The sequence below is a fragment of the Chiroxiphia lanceolata genome, chromosome 28 (assembly GCF_009829145.1).
Source record: "Chiroxiphia lanceolata isolate bChiLan1 chromosome 28, bChiLan1.pri, whole genome shotgun sequence".
Classification (NCBI taxonomy): Eukaryota; Metazoa; Chordata; class Aves; order Passeriformes; family Pipridae; genus Chiroxiphia; species Chiroxiphia lanceolata.
Genome location: NC_045664.1, coordinates 2,768,618 through 2,784,348, shown reverse-complemented (window position 1 = coordinate 2,784,348; position 15,731 = coordinate 2,768,618). Strand labels below are relative to the sequence as shown.

Genomic DNA, 15,731 nt, shown 5'->3' with positions numbered 1-15,731 from the left:
CTAGAATTTCTGCTATAGAAAGATATATTTTGAAGCTGTCTGAAAACTTTCTATTTTTCTTCACATTTCCGGACGATTTTAAATTGGTTTTGTCAAAAGAATTGAAAGCATGAGTTTCCTTTCTGATTGAAAAATGATAGTTTTTTGGATTAAAATGTCTTTTTAGTCAGAGACAGTTTTGTTGGGTGTAGGTTTGACCCTTGTATAATCCATTCTAAGTGGGTTTAGCCCTGTAAAAAAATACATAAGGACAAGAGGTTTAGAAAAAGGAAAAGGGTTCATTTTAAAAGGATTTTGTGTAATACGAGATGGAGGTGAAATGCTGGGATGTTGGGTGTCATTAAAGGTCCCTTCCAATATTCTGTGATTCTGGGAATTACCCAAAGGCTGAGGAGAAGATGAGGGTAACGTGGTTGCCCAGGGATGTGAAATGTCCACCTGGAAAACCCTCACGAGACCTTCTGGATTTCAGGGGACGTTCGGAACGACATCTACGTCACCCTGATCCAGGGGGAGTTCGACAAGGGGAAGAAGAAAACCCCCAAGAATGTGGAAGTCACCATGTCTGTGCACGACGAGGATGGAAACCTGCAGGAGGTACCAGGGCCTCCGACAGCTGCATGACCCCAAATCCTCCCTGCTCTCATTCCAGACCTCACCTTCTCCTCCCCCCCCTCCCCTGTGTGTTTTTGTCCAAAGAAAGCCATCCATCCCGGGGCTGGTTATGAAGGTGTCTCCGAGTACAAATCCGTGGTTTATTACCAGGTCAAGCAGCCCTGCTGGTACGAGACCGTGAAGGTACGAGGGGCTCGGTCCCTGGCCTGCTTCCTTGGTGTGGAATCACAAAAACACGGGGTCAGCCAGGTTGGAAAAGATCTCTGGGATCATCGAGTCCAACCTGTGACCCAACCCCACCTTGTCCCCCCCACCATGGCACTGATGCCACATCCAGGCTCTGCTTAAACCCCTCCAGGGATGGGGACTCCCCCCCCTCCCTGGGCAGCCCATTCCAAGGGCTGATCCCTCTCTCTGGGAAGAACTTCTTCCCCATGGCCAACCTAAACCTGCCCTGGGGCAGCTCAAGGCTGTGCCCTCATGTCCTGGGAGAAAAGTCTGAGCCCCCCTGGTTTCCCCTCCTGGCATGGAGCTGTAGAGAGTGAGAAGGTCTCCCCTTAGCCTCCTCCTCTCCAGGCTGAGCCCCCCCAGCTCCCTCAGCTGCTCCTCCCAGCACTTGTGCTCCACACCCTTCCCCAGCCCCTCCACATCCTTCCCAAACTGAGGGCCCAGAGCTGGGCCCAGCACTCCAGGGGTGGCCTCCCCAGTGCCCAGGGCAGGGGCACAATCCCTGCCCTGCTCCTGCTGCCACACTATTCCTGAGCCAGGCCAGGCTCCATTGGCCTCTTGCCCCCCTGGGCCCCCCTGGCTCCTGTTCAGCTGCTGTCAGTCAGTCCCCCCAGGGCCCTTTCTGTCCCCCCACTCTGGCCCAGCCCGTGGGGCTGCCGGGGGTTGTTGTGGCCAAAGGGCAAGACCTGGCCCTTGGCCTTGGTGAACCTCATCCCCTTGGATCCTTCCCATGGATCCAGCCTGTCCAGATCCCTCTGCAGAGCCCTCCTGCCCTCCAGCAGATCCACACTCCCCCCCAACATGGTGCCATCTGCAGATTTGCCCATGGAACACTCGATCCCCTCACCCAGCTCATCAATAAAGAGATCAAACGGGACTGATTAAAACCAGAACTGGTTTAAAATCAGAAGGTGCCTCAATCCCCCCATCAGGAGGTGGGGAAGGGTGCTGCATGTCCCTGCTGTCCCCTGTGCAGGTGGCCATTGCCATAGAAGAGGTCAGTCGGTGCCATCTGAGGTTCACGTTCCGTCACCGCTCGTCCCAGGAATGTGAGTACCAGGAAGGGTCTGTGCTCTTCCCACCCTTGTGGGCATTTCCTGAGTGTCCACCAGAAGTGTGGCTCTTTTTCTGCTCACTCCTCATTTCTACTTAATTCCAGCATTGTGGATTTTTTTGCAAGCAGAAAGCAAAATAACTCAGATTTTTCACCGTGCGGGTTTGGTGCTGGTGGTGCTCTAAAACTGAAATTAGTGAAGGAGCAGCATGATGGGCCCCTTAAAAGGCAGTTATCAGTGCTCATTATTGCTCTGGCTTCTCAGGGTATGGTGTTGGTTTTAATTTATATCAAGACCTTGACAAAATTCAGTGCAAGGCTTGGTGGGCTTCTAATGGTCTTCCTGTAGGAGGATTTCTAATTAGGTAAATGAGAAACTAATGAGAAAGTGAGAGCCAGAAGTTTCATCAGACAATTTCAGAGCCCTGAAACAAGATCAACAACGTGAGAATAAACCCTTGAAAGGCTCTCCAAGAAATCCTCTGAAGGCATCTGGGGGATGCAGAGACTTCCACATCCATTCCTGACAAACAGAGGTGCAAAATCCCGACCAAAATATCTCTGCAGTTGTGTATCATGGAATCATTGAATCATTTAGGTTGGAAAAAACTTCTGAGGTGATGGAGTCCATCCATTAATGTGTCCATCCATCAACATGATTAAGCACTAAACTGGTGTGGTGGGAGATGCTGCAAAGAGGATGTTTGTGTAGCTGCAGGTACCTGTGAAGTGTCTTGAGATCCTAATAAATAAAAAAGCTGCTGCCTTAGATAGAGAGCTGCACCGTGGATTGTATGCACATAAACAAAGCAATTCCTAACAAAGATTTCTCCTGGTGTTTGCAGCCAGGGATAGGTCTGAGAGAGCTTTTGGCGTGGGCTTTGTGAAGCTGATGAACGCAGACGGGACGACGCTGCAGGATGGCAAACACAACCTGATTGTTTACAAGGTAACCTGGCCATTTGCAGCCTTGCCTTTTGTCTAACTGATCAAAACACTCTCTTGGCTGATTTTCCCAGCTGCAAAGCGTGTGGGTGGGGAGGGGAGACCCTCCTAAACTCTGTGGTTTGAAGCTCTGAAAATATCTTCGTCCTTTAGCTGCGTGGGCAACTTATTCCCTGCAGTGAGAAGCCCAAACAATTCCAGAGATTAAGAAGTGTTTCCAATCCATTGTGTCCATCACTGTGGTGAAGTTTGGCTGCAGCTGAGAAGTGCAGGAGGTCAGATGAGTGTGCTCAGTGTGAGATAACCCTTCTCTCTGCTGCGCTCCACCCACAGGGCGATAACAAGAAAATGGAAGATGCCAGAAGCTATTTGAGTCTTCCTTGCACCAAAACGGAGATGGAGGAGAGGGAGGCTCCTTCAGGGAAGAACCTGCACCACCTGGCCAACTTCACCCCCACGAAAGACAGCACAAAGGACAGCTTCCAGATTGCCACTGTGATCTGCTCCACCAAACTCACCCAGAATGGTACGTCCCGTGCTGGGGGTTTGAAGCAAAGAGGGCGTTTTCTTCACCCAGATGTTTTGGCAGTGCAGGATGGGTGGGCACAGTGCTTGAGCTTTGATTTTGCTGGTTTGCTCGTCAGTGGCAGCCCTGTGCCAGCATTGTTGGCATCACATTGCCAGTACAGGCTACAGAGGTGTTTGTGCAGCCCCTGGCAACCACATCCCGTGAATGTTGTATCCAAACTGCCCCTGTTAAATCCTTGTGGAGAAACGGCACCTCCCAGTGACAGTGTGTGTGTTCTCTCAGAACTGTGAATGTTTCAGGTTAATTATCTTCTCTGCTATTAAGGGAGCAGCAATTAGACCTGAGCTCTGCAGGATGCTGTTGTACATTAACTCTGCTTTTCCTGCTGCCAGAGGGGTCAGAATGAAGGGATGTGCAGATGGGAAGGAGTGCAGCGTGTCCTGGGAGATGAAGGGAGACTTCCAGTAGCTCTGGAAGGCTCTTGGGCTAAGCCATGCACTCTGATAAAATCCCTGGCTTGAGATACCTCCTCTGAGTGAGTGAGAAACCTGCAGAATTGCCTCCAAATGCCTCGTGTTGTCAGGACTGCACCAAGGTTTCCATTTATAGCAAAACTTCCCTTCCTCGCCAAGACAGAGGAACCACCTCCAGGTAACAATCTGTGCATCAGGGTGACTTTTTTTTCCTTGTACACTGCTGCTAAAAATAACCTCTAGACTCGTTCTGCAGCTGTTAAATCAGCTGGGGGGGGGGGTTGGAATTGCTAATTGCTGCTGTTGTTGTGCCCTTGCCAGTTGACCTGCTGGGTTTGTTGAACTGGCGCTCCAACTCCCAGAACATCGCCCACAACCTCAGGAAGCTCATGGAGGTGGAAGGAGGGGAGATTGTGAAGGTATCCCTGGGGTTTTGGGTCTCCTTTGTTGTTACCCAAGCTCGGGTGTCCGTGCCTGGGGTTGGCCTTGAAGGGTTTGGGGCTGTGCTGTGCCCAAAAAGGGGCTGGGAGGGCAATTCCAAGGGAATCGTGGAATGGTTTGGGTTGGAAGGGACCTCAAAATCATCTCAGTCCACTCCCTGCCAGGGGCAGGAACCCCTTCCACCAGACCAGGTAGCTCCAACCTGCCCTTGGACATCAGGGGACTTTATTTCCCCTGTATACTTAAGAAATACTTTTTGATTAATTTTGAAATGATGAAAAGTTATGAAATATATTCCCTTGTATCCTTATGAAATACACATTCATGTATCCTTATGGAAGACACATTCAAAGCCTAACTTAATTTACTATTATATTTTTTTTTTTACCCTCTAGTTTTTGCCAGACACCCTTTTACCATTATTTTTACTATTTTACTACTATTCACTATTTTTTTTACTATTATATTTTTTCCCCTCTAGTTTTTGCCAGACACCCTTTTACCGTTATTTTTACTATTTTACTACTATTCACTATTATTTTTTTGTTATTATATTTTTTTCTCCTCTAGTTTTTACCAGACAACCTTTTACCATTATTTTTACTATTTTACTACTATTCACTATTATTATTTTTACTATTACATTATTTTTTTCCCCTCTAGTTTTTGCCAGATACCCTGGATGCACTTTTCAACATCATGATGGAGATGTCAGAAAATGAAACCTATGACTTCCTCGTGTTTGATGCCCTGGTGAGTGAGTCTTTTGGGCATTTAGAGTATTTGTTTTCAGCCACATTTTCAGCCTCTTTGTGGTGATTCCTTTAGATGAGCAGCTGGTATTTTGCTCTATTAATAAATTGCATTTAAACTCTTCTTAAGGCGTTTTCAGAGCTGGGACTGAAGTGCACATTGAGCTTTTTAGTAACCACAGTAAAACCAGTAATAAATAAATAAATACACCCAGTGTTTAGTGACTGTTAGAACATCAATAACACTCTCTGTGGCATTAATGCTGTTAAGAAAACAAACAAAACCTCTAATCCAGCAAGAGAAATGACATGCAAGTGGAGACTGAGTTATGTTGGAGTTCCAGGCTGTGCAGCTCTGTACATGTGTTTCCCTTTGAATTTTTGGCAGGTATTTATTATTTCTTTGATTGGAGACATCAAGTTCCAGCACTTCAACGCTGTCCTTGAGACTTACATTTACAAACACTTCAGTGCAACCCTGGCATATGTGTGAGTATTGGTACCCCAGGCTTGTGATGGGATTACTTTTTAATTCTGGTAATGGTGGTATTTATTAGATAATTATTGATGATGGCAACGTGATAAAAGCAGCAGAGCCCAGAGAGTCCCATCCCATTCTTCTCCACTTTCACAGGAGAGAAAGACAACCTGTAATTCCATTTTATACCCTCTAAAAATTTCTGTTGGGAGATTTTATTTTGGTTTTTTCTGTAAGGGAAAGACACTCCTGTCGTGGATCTCGACTTCCCAGCTCCTTGATCCAGCACCCCTCAACCCAGAGGTCATCACCCTCATGGGAAGAGGGAACTAAAAACTTATAACTGAGGCCAATAATCTCTTCTTTTGCTGATATTTTTTCCTGATCCATGTGAATTCCTGGTGCTGAGTGCTCAGCATCTCTTGCTGGCTGTCACCCTGAAGATAATTCCATGAGGAAGCACAATGTGAAGTCCCCATCTCCTGGATTGCTTTCTCTTTCCCCTCACTGCCACACAGTCACTGCTTCCATGTGATTTCCTTCCCTTTTTCCCTGTAACCTGTGGAAGAATCATCATTATTTCCCTCACAATAAACAGACTTTTTAGTCTGATTAATTGGCACACTCTGGCTTAGCTTTGTTGTTGTTCCCTTGCCTTCTTTTCCAGCTTGGAAAAGACACCTGCACGATGCCAAGTGAACTATAATATTCCAGAGCATCCTTTGCGTGTTCCACATGCCAAAATTTGGGAAAAGGGGGGAATTGGATGCTGGCAGGGTGGCAAATAGAGCAGCAAGAGCTTGGCTGTCACTCTAACACTACTTTGGGTGCTGGGAGTTGATTAATGAAGAGGGTTTTGCCTGAATATTCCCAGCCCTGGCACTGGGGGAGGATCCTGATCTTCTGATGGGGCAGAGACCTGATAAAAAATCCACATCATGTGTTTGTGCCACTTGTCTGCAGCTCAGAACTGCTTCAGGGGAGCTTTGTGCTGCACACTCGAGACTGAAAACCCATGGAGAAGGTGTCAGTCACCTCCAGCAGGAATGGGTTTTCCAGCTCCTTTTAGGGAAGAAGAAAAGCAGACCAAGAAGGTGGAGTTTGCAGCCAGATTTGTAGATTGTGTGAGAATTCATGAAGTGGTTGTGAAAACCTGGCATCCTGTGAAGCCAAAGGTTTCAGGAGGAAATGGGCTGTGAGGAGGAACCTCTGTTACTGTTTATTGCCCTGTAGTTCCTCTCTGGAATAAGGAAGCTGGGCTTGGACAGGAACTGAGCTGTGTCTCTAGTAGTTCTCCTTTGTGCTTTCTTCCCAAAGGAAGCTCACCAAAGTGCTCAACTGTTACGTGGGGAATGCTGAGGACTCCAGCAAGACAGAGCTGCTCTTTGCTGCCCTGAAAGCCCTCAAGTACCTGTTCAGGTTCATCGTCCAGTCCCGGGTGTTGTACCTGAGGTGAGACCACGGCCACTGCCAGCCCTGGGGCTCCTCTTGGAGCTCTTCCAGTCACCCCAGATTCCTCACCATATCTTCCATCCCTTATTTGTTAAGAGGACCTTCCCGCCCTTTGCCTGGAGGAAATAAATTAGCAAAAATTGGAATAACCCATATAAAGAAGAGAATCCTTTTAGTCACCCCTAGCAGCCTGGGAGAGCTGAAATGGAGCCCAGTATTTATTTTAAAAAGGAAAACATGGGATGACTTCCTCATTTTAAGACCCAAACACACACAAGAAGCACTTTTTAGGTGAGGTGAGGGGGGCACCTTCTCCAGTTGGGGGGTGGTGAATGGCAGGGGTTTTACTGGAGCCTCAAAACATCTTGCCAGAGATTTACAGTGAATCCCGTGGGATGGAATCCTTTACCCATGTTCATTCTGGCTTTTTCTTTGTTTAATACCTTTACTGTTGGAACCCAGGCAGAATTTGCAGCTTAAGAAGTGCAGGTTTTCCCTTAGAACAAGATTCCAGCAGGAAATCACTGCAAAGCCCCAACACTGATCGTCCCCTCACGTGCCTGTGGGAGGAGATTGCACTGAGATGTTGTTGCCCAGGATAAAATCCCATTTCAGCTGCTCTGACACTGTTACCCTGGGTTTATGTGTCTGTTCTTTGCAGTGTTTATGGGAAGAGTGAAGATGGGAATGAATTCAACGATGCCATTCGCAAACTCTTCCTGTCCTTCAACATCCTCATGGACCGACCTCTGGAGGAGGCTGTGAAGATCAAGGTGAGCAAGATTTGCAGGGAGAAGTAATAATATCTTTTATCAGATCAGCTCATACAGCTGGGAGGGAGCTGGGCCAGGAAAAGGAACAGGCTTTGAGGAATGTAAAACCCCTTAAGGCGAGTCACCCCTCTCTGAGTGTCTGTTTTAATGAGCTGTGTGTGTGGCAGGGAAGGGATATTTAAAGCCAAAAGTTTATCAAATAAAAAGAGCAACATCTCTTCAGCATCTCCTGAGATAAGAACTACCACCTGCCCCAGGGGGGAAGGCACTTCAACCAAGCCTGAGGCTGATCAAATGTACAACTACTGCAAAAATCCCTTGAGGGTCGTGGAGGTACAAATGTACAACTACTGCAAAAATCCGTGTAATGCTGGGAATTAAAGCAGTGAAAAAATGCTAAATGTGTCTTAGATCTTGTTCCTGCTGGTTTTTCTGGTGTCAGCAGGATGATGAACCTTGTGCTGGTGCTCTGAGGAGGAGCAGGGCAGTGAGGCTGCTGAGTTGCTGAAGGCAGTGAGGCCTGGAGATTCCTTGCTTTATTTCCATTCTTCCATGCCTTTTGTTTGAAGGAAAGAGTGACTCTGAACTTCTAATTAGCTCTGGGGTGATTTAAAGCCTGACTGTGATTCTCAGGCAGTCAGAGCACCTGCTGGCAGCAGCTCCAGAACATCCCAGAGACCTGGAGTTGGAGTTATCTGGATGCTACATTTATGAAAGCCTTCCTGCTGCCTGGATAACTTATTCCTGGGGATGTGGATGTGCTAAACTGTGCAGAACAGAGCCAATTTACCTGCCCAGTGCTTTTTATGTCAGGCAATAAGGTGCTTAACCCCTGGAACTGCAGGATGTCTGCAAAAAAGGAAAGAACTTGGCCATGAATCCTTCCTCCCTCACCTTGCCAGCTCTGCACTGCACGTGTGGGGTCGTTGGAGGCTCTTTGAAAGCTTAAATTTGATCTTAAGCCATTTCCCTGCAGCTGTCCCCATATTTGCCCTTGACAGAGACTGGATGTGCCACCTGTGTTTCATGCCCTTGGGTTTTTTCTTGCAGGGGGCAGCTCTGAAGTACTTGCCCAGCATCATAAACGATGTCAAACTGGTGTTCGACCCCGTTGAGCTCAGGTAACTGTGTTAAGTTTGTCCCCTAAACCCAGCTCAGCTGGGGGGGAAGAATTTTGGACACTTGGCTTAAAAACAACCACTCCAGTTCTGAGATGGTGGTGCAGATGCTGGGCAGGGATTTGAGGAAGTGCTTGCAGGGTTTTGAAGGATGTGGTTGAAAGGGTTCTGTGCATCTCAGCTGCTTGTTCTGGAGGTGTCCAAGGCCAGGTTGGAGCAAGCTGGGCTAGTGGAAGGTGTCCCTGCCCGTGGCAGGGGGTGGAACAAGGAGAGCTTTAAGGTCCCAAAGCATCCTGGGATCCTGTGTTTCTTGCAGACACCTTGAGTTTTACTGAAAACCAACCCTGGAGGACTGGGCAGTGAGATGTTGAAATGTTGTGCAGCTTTTGCACCAATTCTTAGTGGTTGTTCTGAGGTGAATTGAAATCCGTGGCAAAGGCAGAGCCTTGGTTAGGGAAACAAAGCTGGATTTATCCAGGGAATCCACAACCCTGTGGATTCCTGTTCTTTGGTGTTCACAGCTTTGCCCAGAACTGCCCATCCCTTGTGTCTCCTCGTGCTGACACAAAGAATTTGCTCGGAAGCAGCAGACAGACAGCAAATGTCCACGGAATTGAATTTAATGGAATCTCGGAGTGAAATGAGTCATCACTCTTGATGAAAGGGGCATCTGGAAGGATGTGCTTTTGCTGTTGCACATGGCTCAACTTTCAGCAGTGGGGCTGCTGGGTCTTTGCCAAATTCTGCTTTCACTTTGAGTGAAAAGCAAGTGTGATTCTCTTCTGCTGGCACTGGAGGGCAGAGAGTATTGTCTGCGTGTAAGTTTTTGTGATGTGTCTAGTCTGCCTTGGAATAAAAGCCTAATTTTAGGAGTTTTAAGCCTGCAGTTTCTGAATACTGCCCAGTTTTACTTCAAGGGCTGTACTGAGTTTCTTAAAAATAAGTCAGGGCTGTGCAGTAATTTGCCTGGAGACCACTTGGAGGTAACGTGTCCACAGTGAGACAAACCCAGTTGACTTCTTCCCTGTGAGGCCCTGGCACAGGTTGCCCAGAGAAGCTGTGGCTGCCCCAGGATCCCTGGAAGTGTCCAAGGCCAGGTTGAAGCAACCTGGGCTAGTGGAAGGTGTCCCTGCCCATGGCAGGGGGTGGAATGGGATGATCTTTAAGGTCCCTTCCAACCCAAAGCATTCCACGATTCTGTGGCTTGCCCAAGTGCAGGATGGGGTGGCATTGGGTGGAAGCTCTGACCAGCTGTTCCCTCTGTGCTTTGCACACCAGTGTCCTCTTCAGCAAGTTTATCCAGAGTATTCCTGACAACCAGCTCGTCCGCCAGAAGCTGAACTGCCTGACCAAGATCGTGGAGAGTGACCTCTTCAGACAGGCTGGTGAGTGGATTCTCCATGGGGCCACACAGCCTTAAAACCAGAAATGCTTTGCCAGTTCCCATGTCAGTCACCAGTGCTAATCTGCCATTAAACCCATCTTTGGAAATATCCCTTCCTCTGGAAGAACTGAAATGGTTTTTGGCTGTTGGGTCTTTATCCAGTTCCCAGCGCTGTGGGATCCTGGTGTAGAAAGAGGCAGAAGTTGAGTTTGCTATTTGGTGCAATATATATATATATATAATTTAGAAATAAGAGGACATGTTTAGATGGGATATTAGGGAGAAATTCTTCCCTGTGAGGCCCTGGCACAGGTTGCCCAGAGAAGCTGTGGCTGCCCCATCCCTTGAAGTGCCCAAGGCCAGGCGGGACAGGGCTTGGAGCAACCTGGGCTAGTGGAAAGTGTCCCTGCCCATGGCAGGGGGTGGAACTGGATGATCATTAAGTCCATTCCATGACTAATTACAGGTTATTTGTGACTCTCTCATCTGTTGGTTGTAACCCAAGTGGCTTTAAGCACGTTTTGGTGTCCAAGGTGAATTTGGGAGCAGAGAACTCCTGTGTGGTGCCTGTGTACCCTGAATGCTGAGGATCCTCCTGAGGCCAACATGACATGGTGCTGTCTCTGTCTCATCTTTCAGAGTGCAGAGATGCCCTTCTGCCCCTGCTGATCGACCAGCTGAGTGGGCAGCTGGATGACAATTCCCACAAGCCTGACCACGAGGCCAGTTCCCAGCTGCTCAGCAGCGTTCTGGAAGTGCTGGACAGGAAAGATGTGGTGAGCATCAACTCCCAGGGGTGCCACTTCTTCTTTGGAGAGGCTGTGGTAAAAAAAAAAAAACATCTCAACTTATGCTTTAAAGCATTAGGAAGTTGTGATGTTTACAGAAATTGTGTTGCACTGCTGGGGAGTTCTTTGTAGAACCGTGAGGGTTTTTTCGCTGTGTCTGAAAAAGGAGCCAGGAAAGGTTGAATTAGTCATTATCACGCAGTACTAAAAGCCATTACTTCCCTTTCTAGGGACCAAAATGTTATCCCAGCTACTCTGGTGACTTGTTGAATGACTTGAAGCAAGTCATGGAAGTGTTTGGTTTCTGTGCAGTGGGCACACAGCTCAGTCTGGGGAGCACAGTTACTGCCCACAGTGGTCCTGGACATTGATTCTGAGTTGCTGGGAAAACACTGCTTTGAACTGAAGAGCTGTTCAGGGAAAACAAAGCCCAGTCAGAGCAGCAGGATGAGCTAATGAAGCTGGGCCAGATCAATGAACTGAGCTCCCCACCAAGTGAACACCTCCAGCGTTTGAATCGATCGCTCGAGTGCTTAAATCTCCTTTTTTTTTGCTTCCTCTAATGGCAATTAACCACTGTCAGGGCAGTCCCCCCAGCCCAGGGAGCTCTCTCTGGGGCAGAGTCTGTTCAGAGTGGTCTCTCATTTTGCTTTTTGCACCTCCCCAGGGCCCCACAGCTCTGCACATCCAGCTGATCATGGAGCGCCTGCTGAGGAGGATCAACCGCACGGTGATCGGGATGAGCCGCCAGTCCCCTCACATCGTGAGAGCCTTTCCCTTCCCTCACTTTGACCACGTTTTCAGGGTGGAATTTATTCCCCTGGGAGGTTTCAGCGTGTAGCAGTGGTTTATGGAATCACCTTTCCCTTCCCTGCAGGGCTTCTGTGCCACTCACCCGTGGCTTTGGGTGGTTTGCCGAGGGCAGGGATTGGGGTACGAGGTGTCCTGCTCCAGCTGCACCTTGAACTGATTCCCTGGGGTGTGATTTCCAGTCCCTTTGGGCCCTCGTGCACAGAGAAGTTGGTTTCAGTGCAGTTTCTAACTGCAGGCACGAGGAGCCTGCTGAAAAAATGCTCCTTTTATCACCTTGGCTGAATAGGGTTAAATGCTGAGGGGTGACACATCCCTAAGGGGCATTTCTGACTGCTGGAGTACCTTAGAAGGTGTAAGCACTTGGAATATTTTGATTTGCCCTGTATTTCATGCCCAGAAAAATCAAGAGCTGGGAATATGTCTTATTTTTGATGACTCCAAAGTCGTGTCAGTCTGTCACCCGTGGGAATTGCAGCTGGCCATGCTAAACCTGAAAAATCAGAGAATGGGGCTGGAAAAGACCCTGAAAATCAGAGAATCAGGTTAGAAAAGACCCTGAAGATGTAATGAAGTAGTTTGTATGTATATATATATATATATATATGTGTGTATACACACACACATATATGTGTATATAAACACACACACACACATACATTATATATATATATATATATATATATATATAAAAATGCGTGTTTCTCTTGCAAAATGTGATCCACTGAGGAGAAAGAAAGCAACACCCAGACTTCATGGTTGGGTTTTAGGAAGTCTTGGCTGGTTCAGAGGACTGAAGAGTCCCAGGATGATGTCAGGGCTCAGATGATGCAGGACTGTGCTCAGTGACATCGATGAGGTCACACTGAGGACTGACAGGACAATAACCCAGTGTTTTGTTTTTGCCATTACAGGGGATTTTCGTGGCCTGCATGACAGCCATCCTGAGGCAGATGGATGATTTCCATTACAGCCATTACATCAAGACTTTCAAAACCAGGCAGGACATTATTGTAAGTCAGCCTGGCTGGGGAATGAGCTCAGGGCACAGCTCTGCTTCGGGAAGGTCACTCCAAATTCCTGGGCTGGGTTTGGGCTGCACATAAATCCATAAAGACAGATGAAGAGCCCTGCCACGGGAAACCTGCAGGCCAGGTTAAAAACTTAAATTAATTAAGTGATAGGAGAACATTTTTATGGTTTTTTTGGAGATGTTTTATTTTTCTCTTATGCAGACTTGCTGTGGCAGTTTGAGCCACATTAGAAATCCAAAATCCAATTTCCAGGCTTCCCCACCCCTTCCCACAATTTATCCCAACACCAAAGAGAGAACTTTACAAGCTGGTCTCCAGGAAGGCCTAGAGTGAAAACTATCACACTTGCCTAACCTTTCCAAGTGTATTTTAAGATTGCAATAATGATATCTATTAAAAAAAAGCTACAAGCTCTAGTGCATTTTAATGTCTGTTAATTTTTTTATGAGCTTGATAAGTATTTCAGTTAAAATGCCTGGCATTTGAAACGTAAGAGGAGATAAACACAACGTACTAAAATCCCTCTGGCACTAAAAATTTTATTATCTGTGGATCTATTGAAGTTAACAGGAGTTTTGGCTGAGTTACAAGTGAGTAAAGGCTGTAGTCAGAAATATTTAGATACAGAAGTTACCACAGTGGGGTTGGATCAAGGGTTGGACTTGATGATCTCAGAGCTCCTTTCCAGCCTGGCTGATTTTATGATTCTGTGATTAAACCACATCCATCAGCAGGGAGTCCTGGGCTCCTGATGCCACAGCCCCTGGCCATTTATTCTGGGGTGTTGTTGACTCAGAGCAGCATTTGTGGCATTGAGTAAAATTGTGTTTAATGACTTATTTAAGTCAGGAAGCAGAAAAGGGAATGAAGATGGAAAGGAAAAGCATTTTCCTCCTCTCTCACTCTCACTGTCTGTCCTTGTGCTCCTTTTCTCTTTGCCTAATTCTTTCCCCTCCTCTAAAGTTTAATTAAATCCTTTAATCTTGCTTTAATGGGCAGCACTGCAAATAGTTCCCAAAATGGTAACAGTTTTGTACAATTCACATCCCCAAAGACTTTCAGTATGAAACCAGGTGAAACATTAGCTTTTGACTTTCAATATGACACCAGGTGAAACATCAGCTTTTTGTTTTTTTGAGGCCCTTAAAATGAACAGCTGTGCCTGGGGTTTTCTCCAAACTCCCCAAAATGGTCAAAATTAATATTAAAGCAAGTCCCTGGTGACAACACAGCAACTCTGTGGCTTTTTTGCCCCCTTATTCCTTGTTTTTGCCACGGGGAAGTGCTTGATTATTGAAATACCAGCTGGGGAAGAGCCTGGAGTTGTGTTCTGCCTGTGTCAAAACCCTCCAGAAAGGTTTGTAATTCATTTTGGACGCTTTTCCCCGTGCAGCAGGAATTTTGCTTTCCATCTGTTGAGCAACACAGCCACCTACAGGTCACACTCCCTCCGTGTGGGCTCAGAGCTGCTTTTGCTCTCACCCAAATCATTTGTTGGGGAGGGAGAAAGAAACCAGAAAAAAAAAAATGAGCAGGAATTCTGCTGCTGTCTGAGCCGGGAAAGGAGGGAGGGGGTTGTGTGGAAACAATCTCCGAGGGGAGAAGGGTGTTGGGAAGGTAAATCTGAGGGATTTGGGGGAAAAAGTGAGTTCAGGGCAGAGCTGAAACAAATCTGATGTCGAGTGGCCCTCAATTCAGAATTTCTCCCTGAAAATCTGAGTTGAGGGAGGAGGAGGAGAGCATCAGAAAGGAAGTTCAGGGGGAGGTTAAGCTGGTGCTCACAAAGCTCCCCTTGCAGGTTCAATGGGTCTTGTTCTACATCTCCTGACTCAAACAGGAGAATATTCCTTCTGTATTTCTCTGTGGCCACAGAAAGCTTCTGTATGAGGCCATATCAGGAGGGTGAATTGTTATTAATGTAATTATTTAAACTACCTGCTCATCATTTAGAATTCCAGAATGGAATCACAGAATGGTTTGGGTTGGAAGGGACCTTAAAAATCATCTTGTTCCAACCTCCTGCCATGGGCAGGGCTGGATTTAAACAGAAACTGATGGAAAATAACAATTTCTAATCTAATTTTTACACATCCTTAAATCTACTGAGCAAACCCACCTTTTTGCTGGTGTAGTAGCTGTTCATACCAGCAGCACGTTTTGTTTCACTGCAATAATTGGCTTTATTTTTGCTGTTTGTTGGGGGGTTTTGTTGGCTCTGGTGTTTGCAGCCCTGCTTTGCATCGTGACTTGGTTGGTTTAACACTGTTAGGAGTTAATTCATCTCCTCAAGGTGCCCCTGTGTCGAGCCCAAACCTTTCCATCAAGCCCTGATTTAATAATGCCTGAAGGATTTTTCCTGAGGCAGCACCCAAAGCCCATTTCTCTCCCTCCATCACTTGCCAATTTTTTCGAGCAAACTGTTCAGCTCCACAGAGAGTTGTTTTTTTTTTTTTTCCTGGGGATGGTTTCAGGGGGGTGGTTTTTCCTGTGACCTTCTTTGTGTCCCTCTCATTTTTAATGCTGATGTGGTGTCGTCGTAGGGACTAAAATTGATTTCAGTGCTTTTAGATCTGTAGAGACCACAATGTAGAGATCAATATTTTGATATTCCCTTCTTTAGCTCATCTCTCTTCTTTTGCCTTTTCCTTTTTTTTCCTCATTGCACAATTCAACCTTGCCTTGCCCAAGTCTTAAGTCTTGTTTGGAGAATATAAAAATTGTCTTTTGTGCAATAATGCTCTAAATGATGTGTCTGACATCATGTTCAATCCCTGTCTTTGGGTGTCTTTCCTAAACTGGACCAGAAAAGACTTAACTAATATAATTAAATGATAAATACATTATAATTTAGATGTAA

The 15,731-nt window shown here is 46.7% G+C and overlaps 1 protein-coding gene across 1 annotated transcript in view; it reads left to right on the top strand.

The window, feature by feature from the left end:
* Positions 1–15,731, top strand: part of DOCK5 (dedicator of cytokinesis 5) — an 84,381-nt gene that overhangs the window by 36,957 nt on the left and 31,693 nt on the right. Inside the window, exons 14-28 of the mRNA XM_032712551.1 lie at positions 473–597; positions 700–798; positions 1,820–1,892; positions 2,743–2,846; positions 3,176–3,368; positions 4,166–4,263; positions 4,949–5,038; positions 5,426–5,526; positions 6,833–6,967; positions 7,629–7,740; positions 8,791–8,861; positions 10,137–10,243; positions 10,882–11,018; positions 11,698–11,793; positions 12,755–12,853. Of these exons, the coding sequence (XP_032568442.1) occupies positions 473–597; positions 700–798; positions 1,820–1,892; positions 2,743–2,846; positions 3,176–3,368; positions 4,166–4,263; positions 4,949–5,038; positions 5,426–5,526; positions 6,833–6,967; positions 7,629–7,740; positions 8,791–8,861; positions 10,137–10,243; positions 10,882–11,018; positions 11,698–11,793; positions 12,755–12,853 (1,640 nt within the window). The remainder of the gene's footprint in view (positions 1–472; positions 598–699; positions 799–1,819; positions 1,893–2,742; positions 2,847–3,175; positions 3,369–4,165; positions 4,264–4,948; positions 5,039–5,425; positions 5,527–6,832; positions 6,968–7,628; positions 7,741–8,790; positions 8,862–10,136; positions 10,244–10,881; positions 11,019–11,697; positions 11,794–12,754; positions 12,854–15,731) is intronic.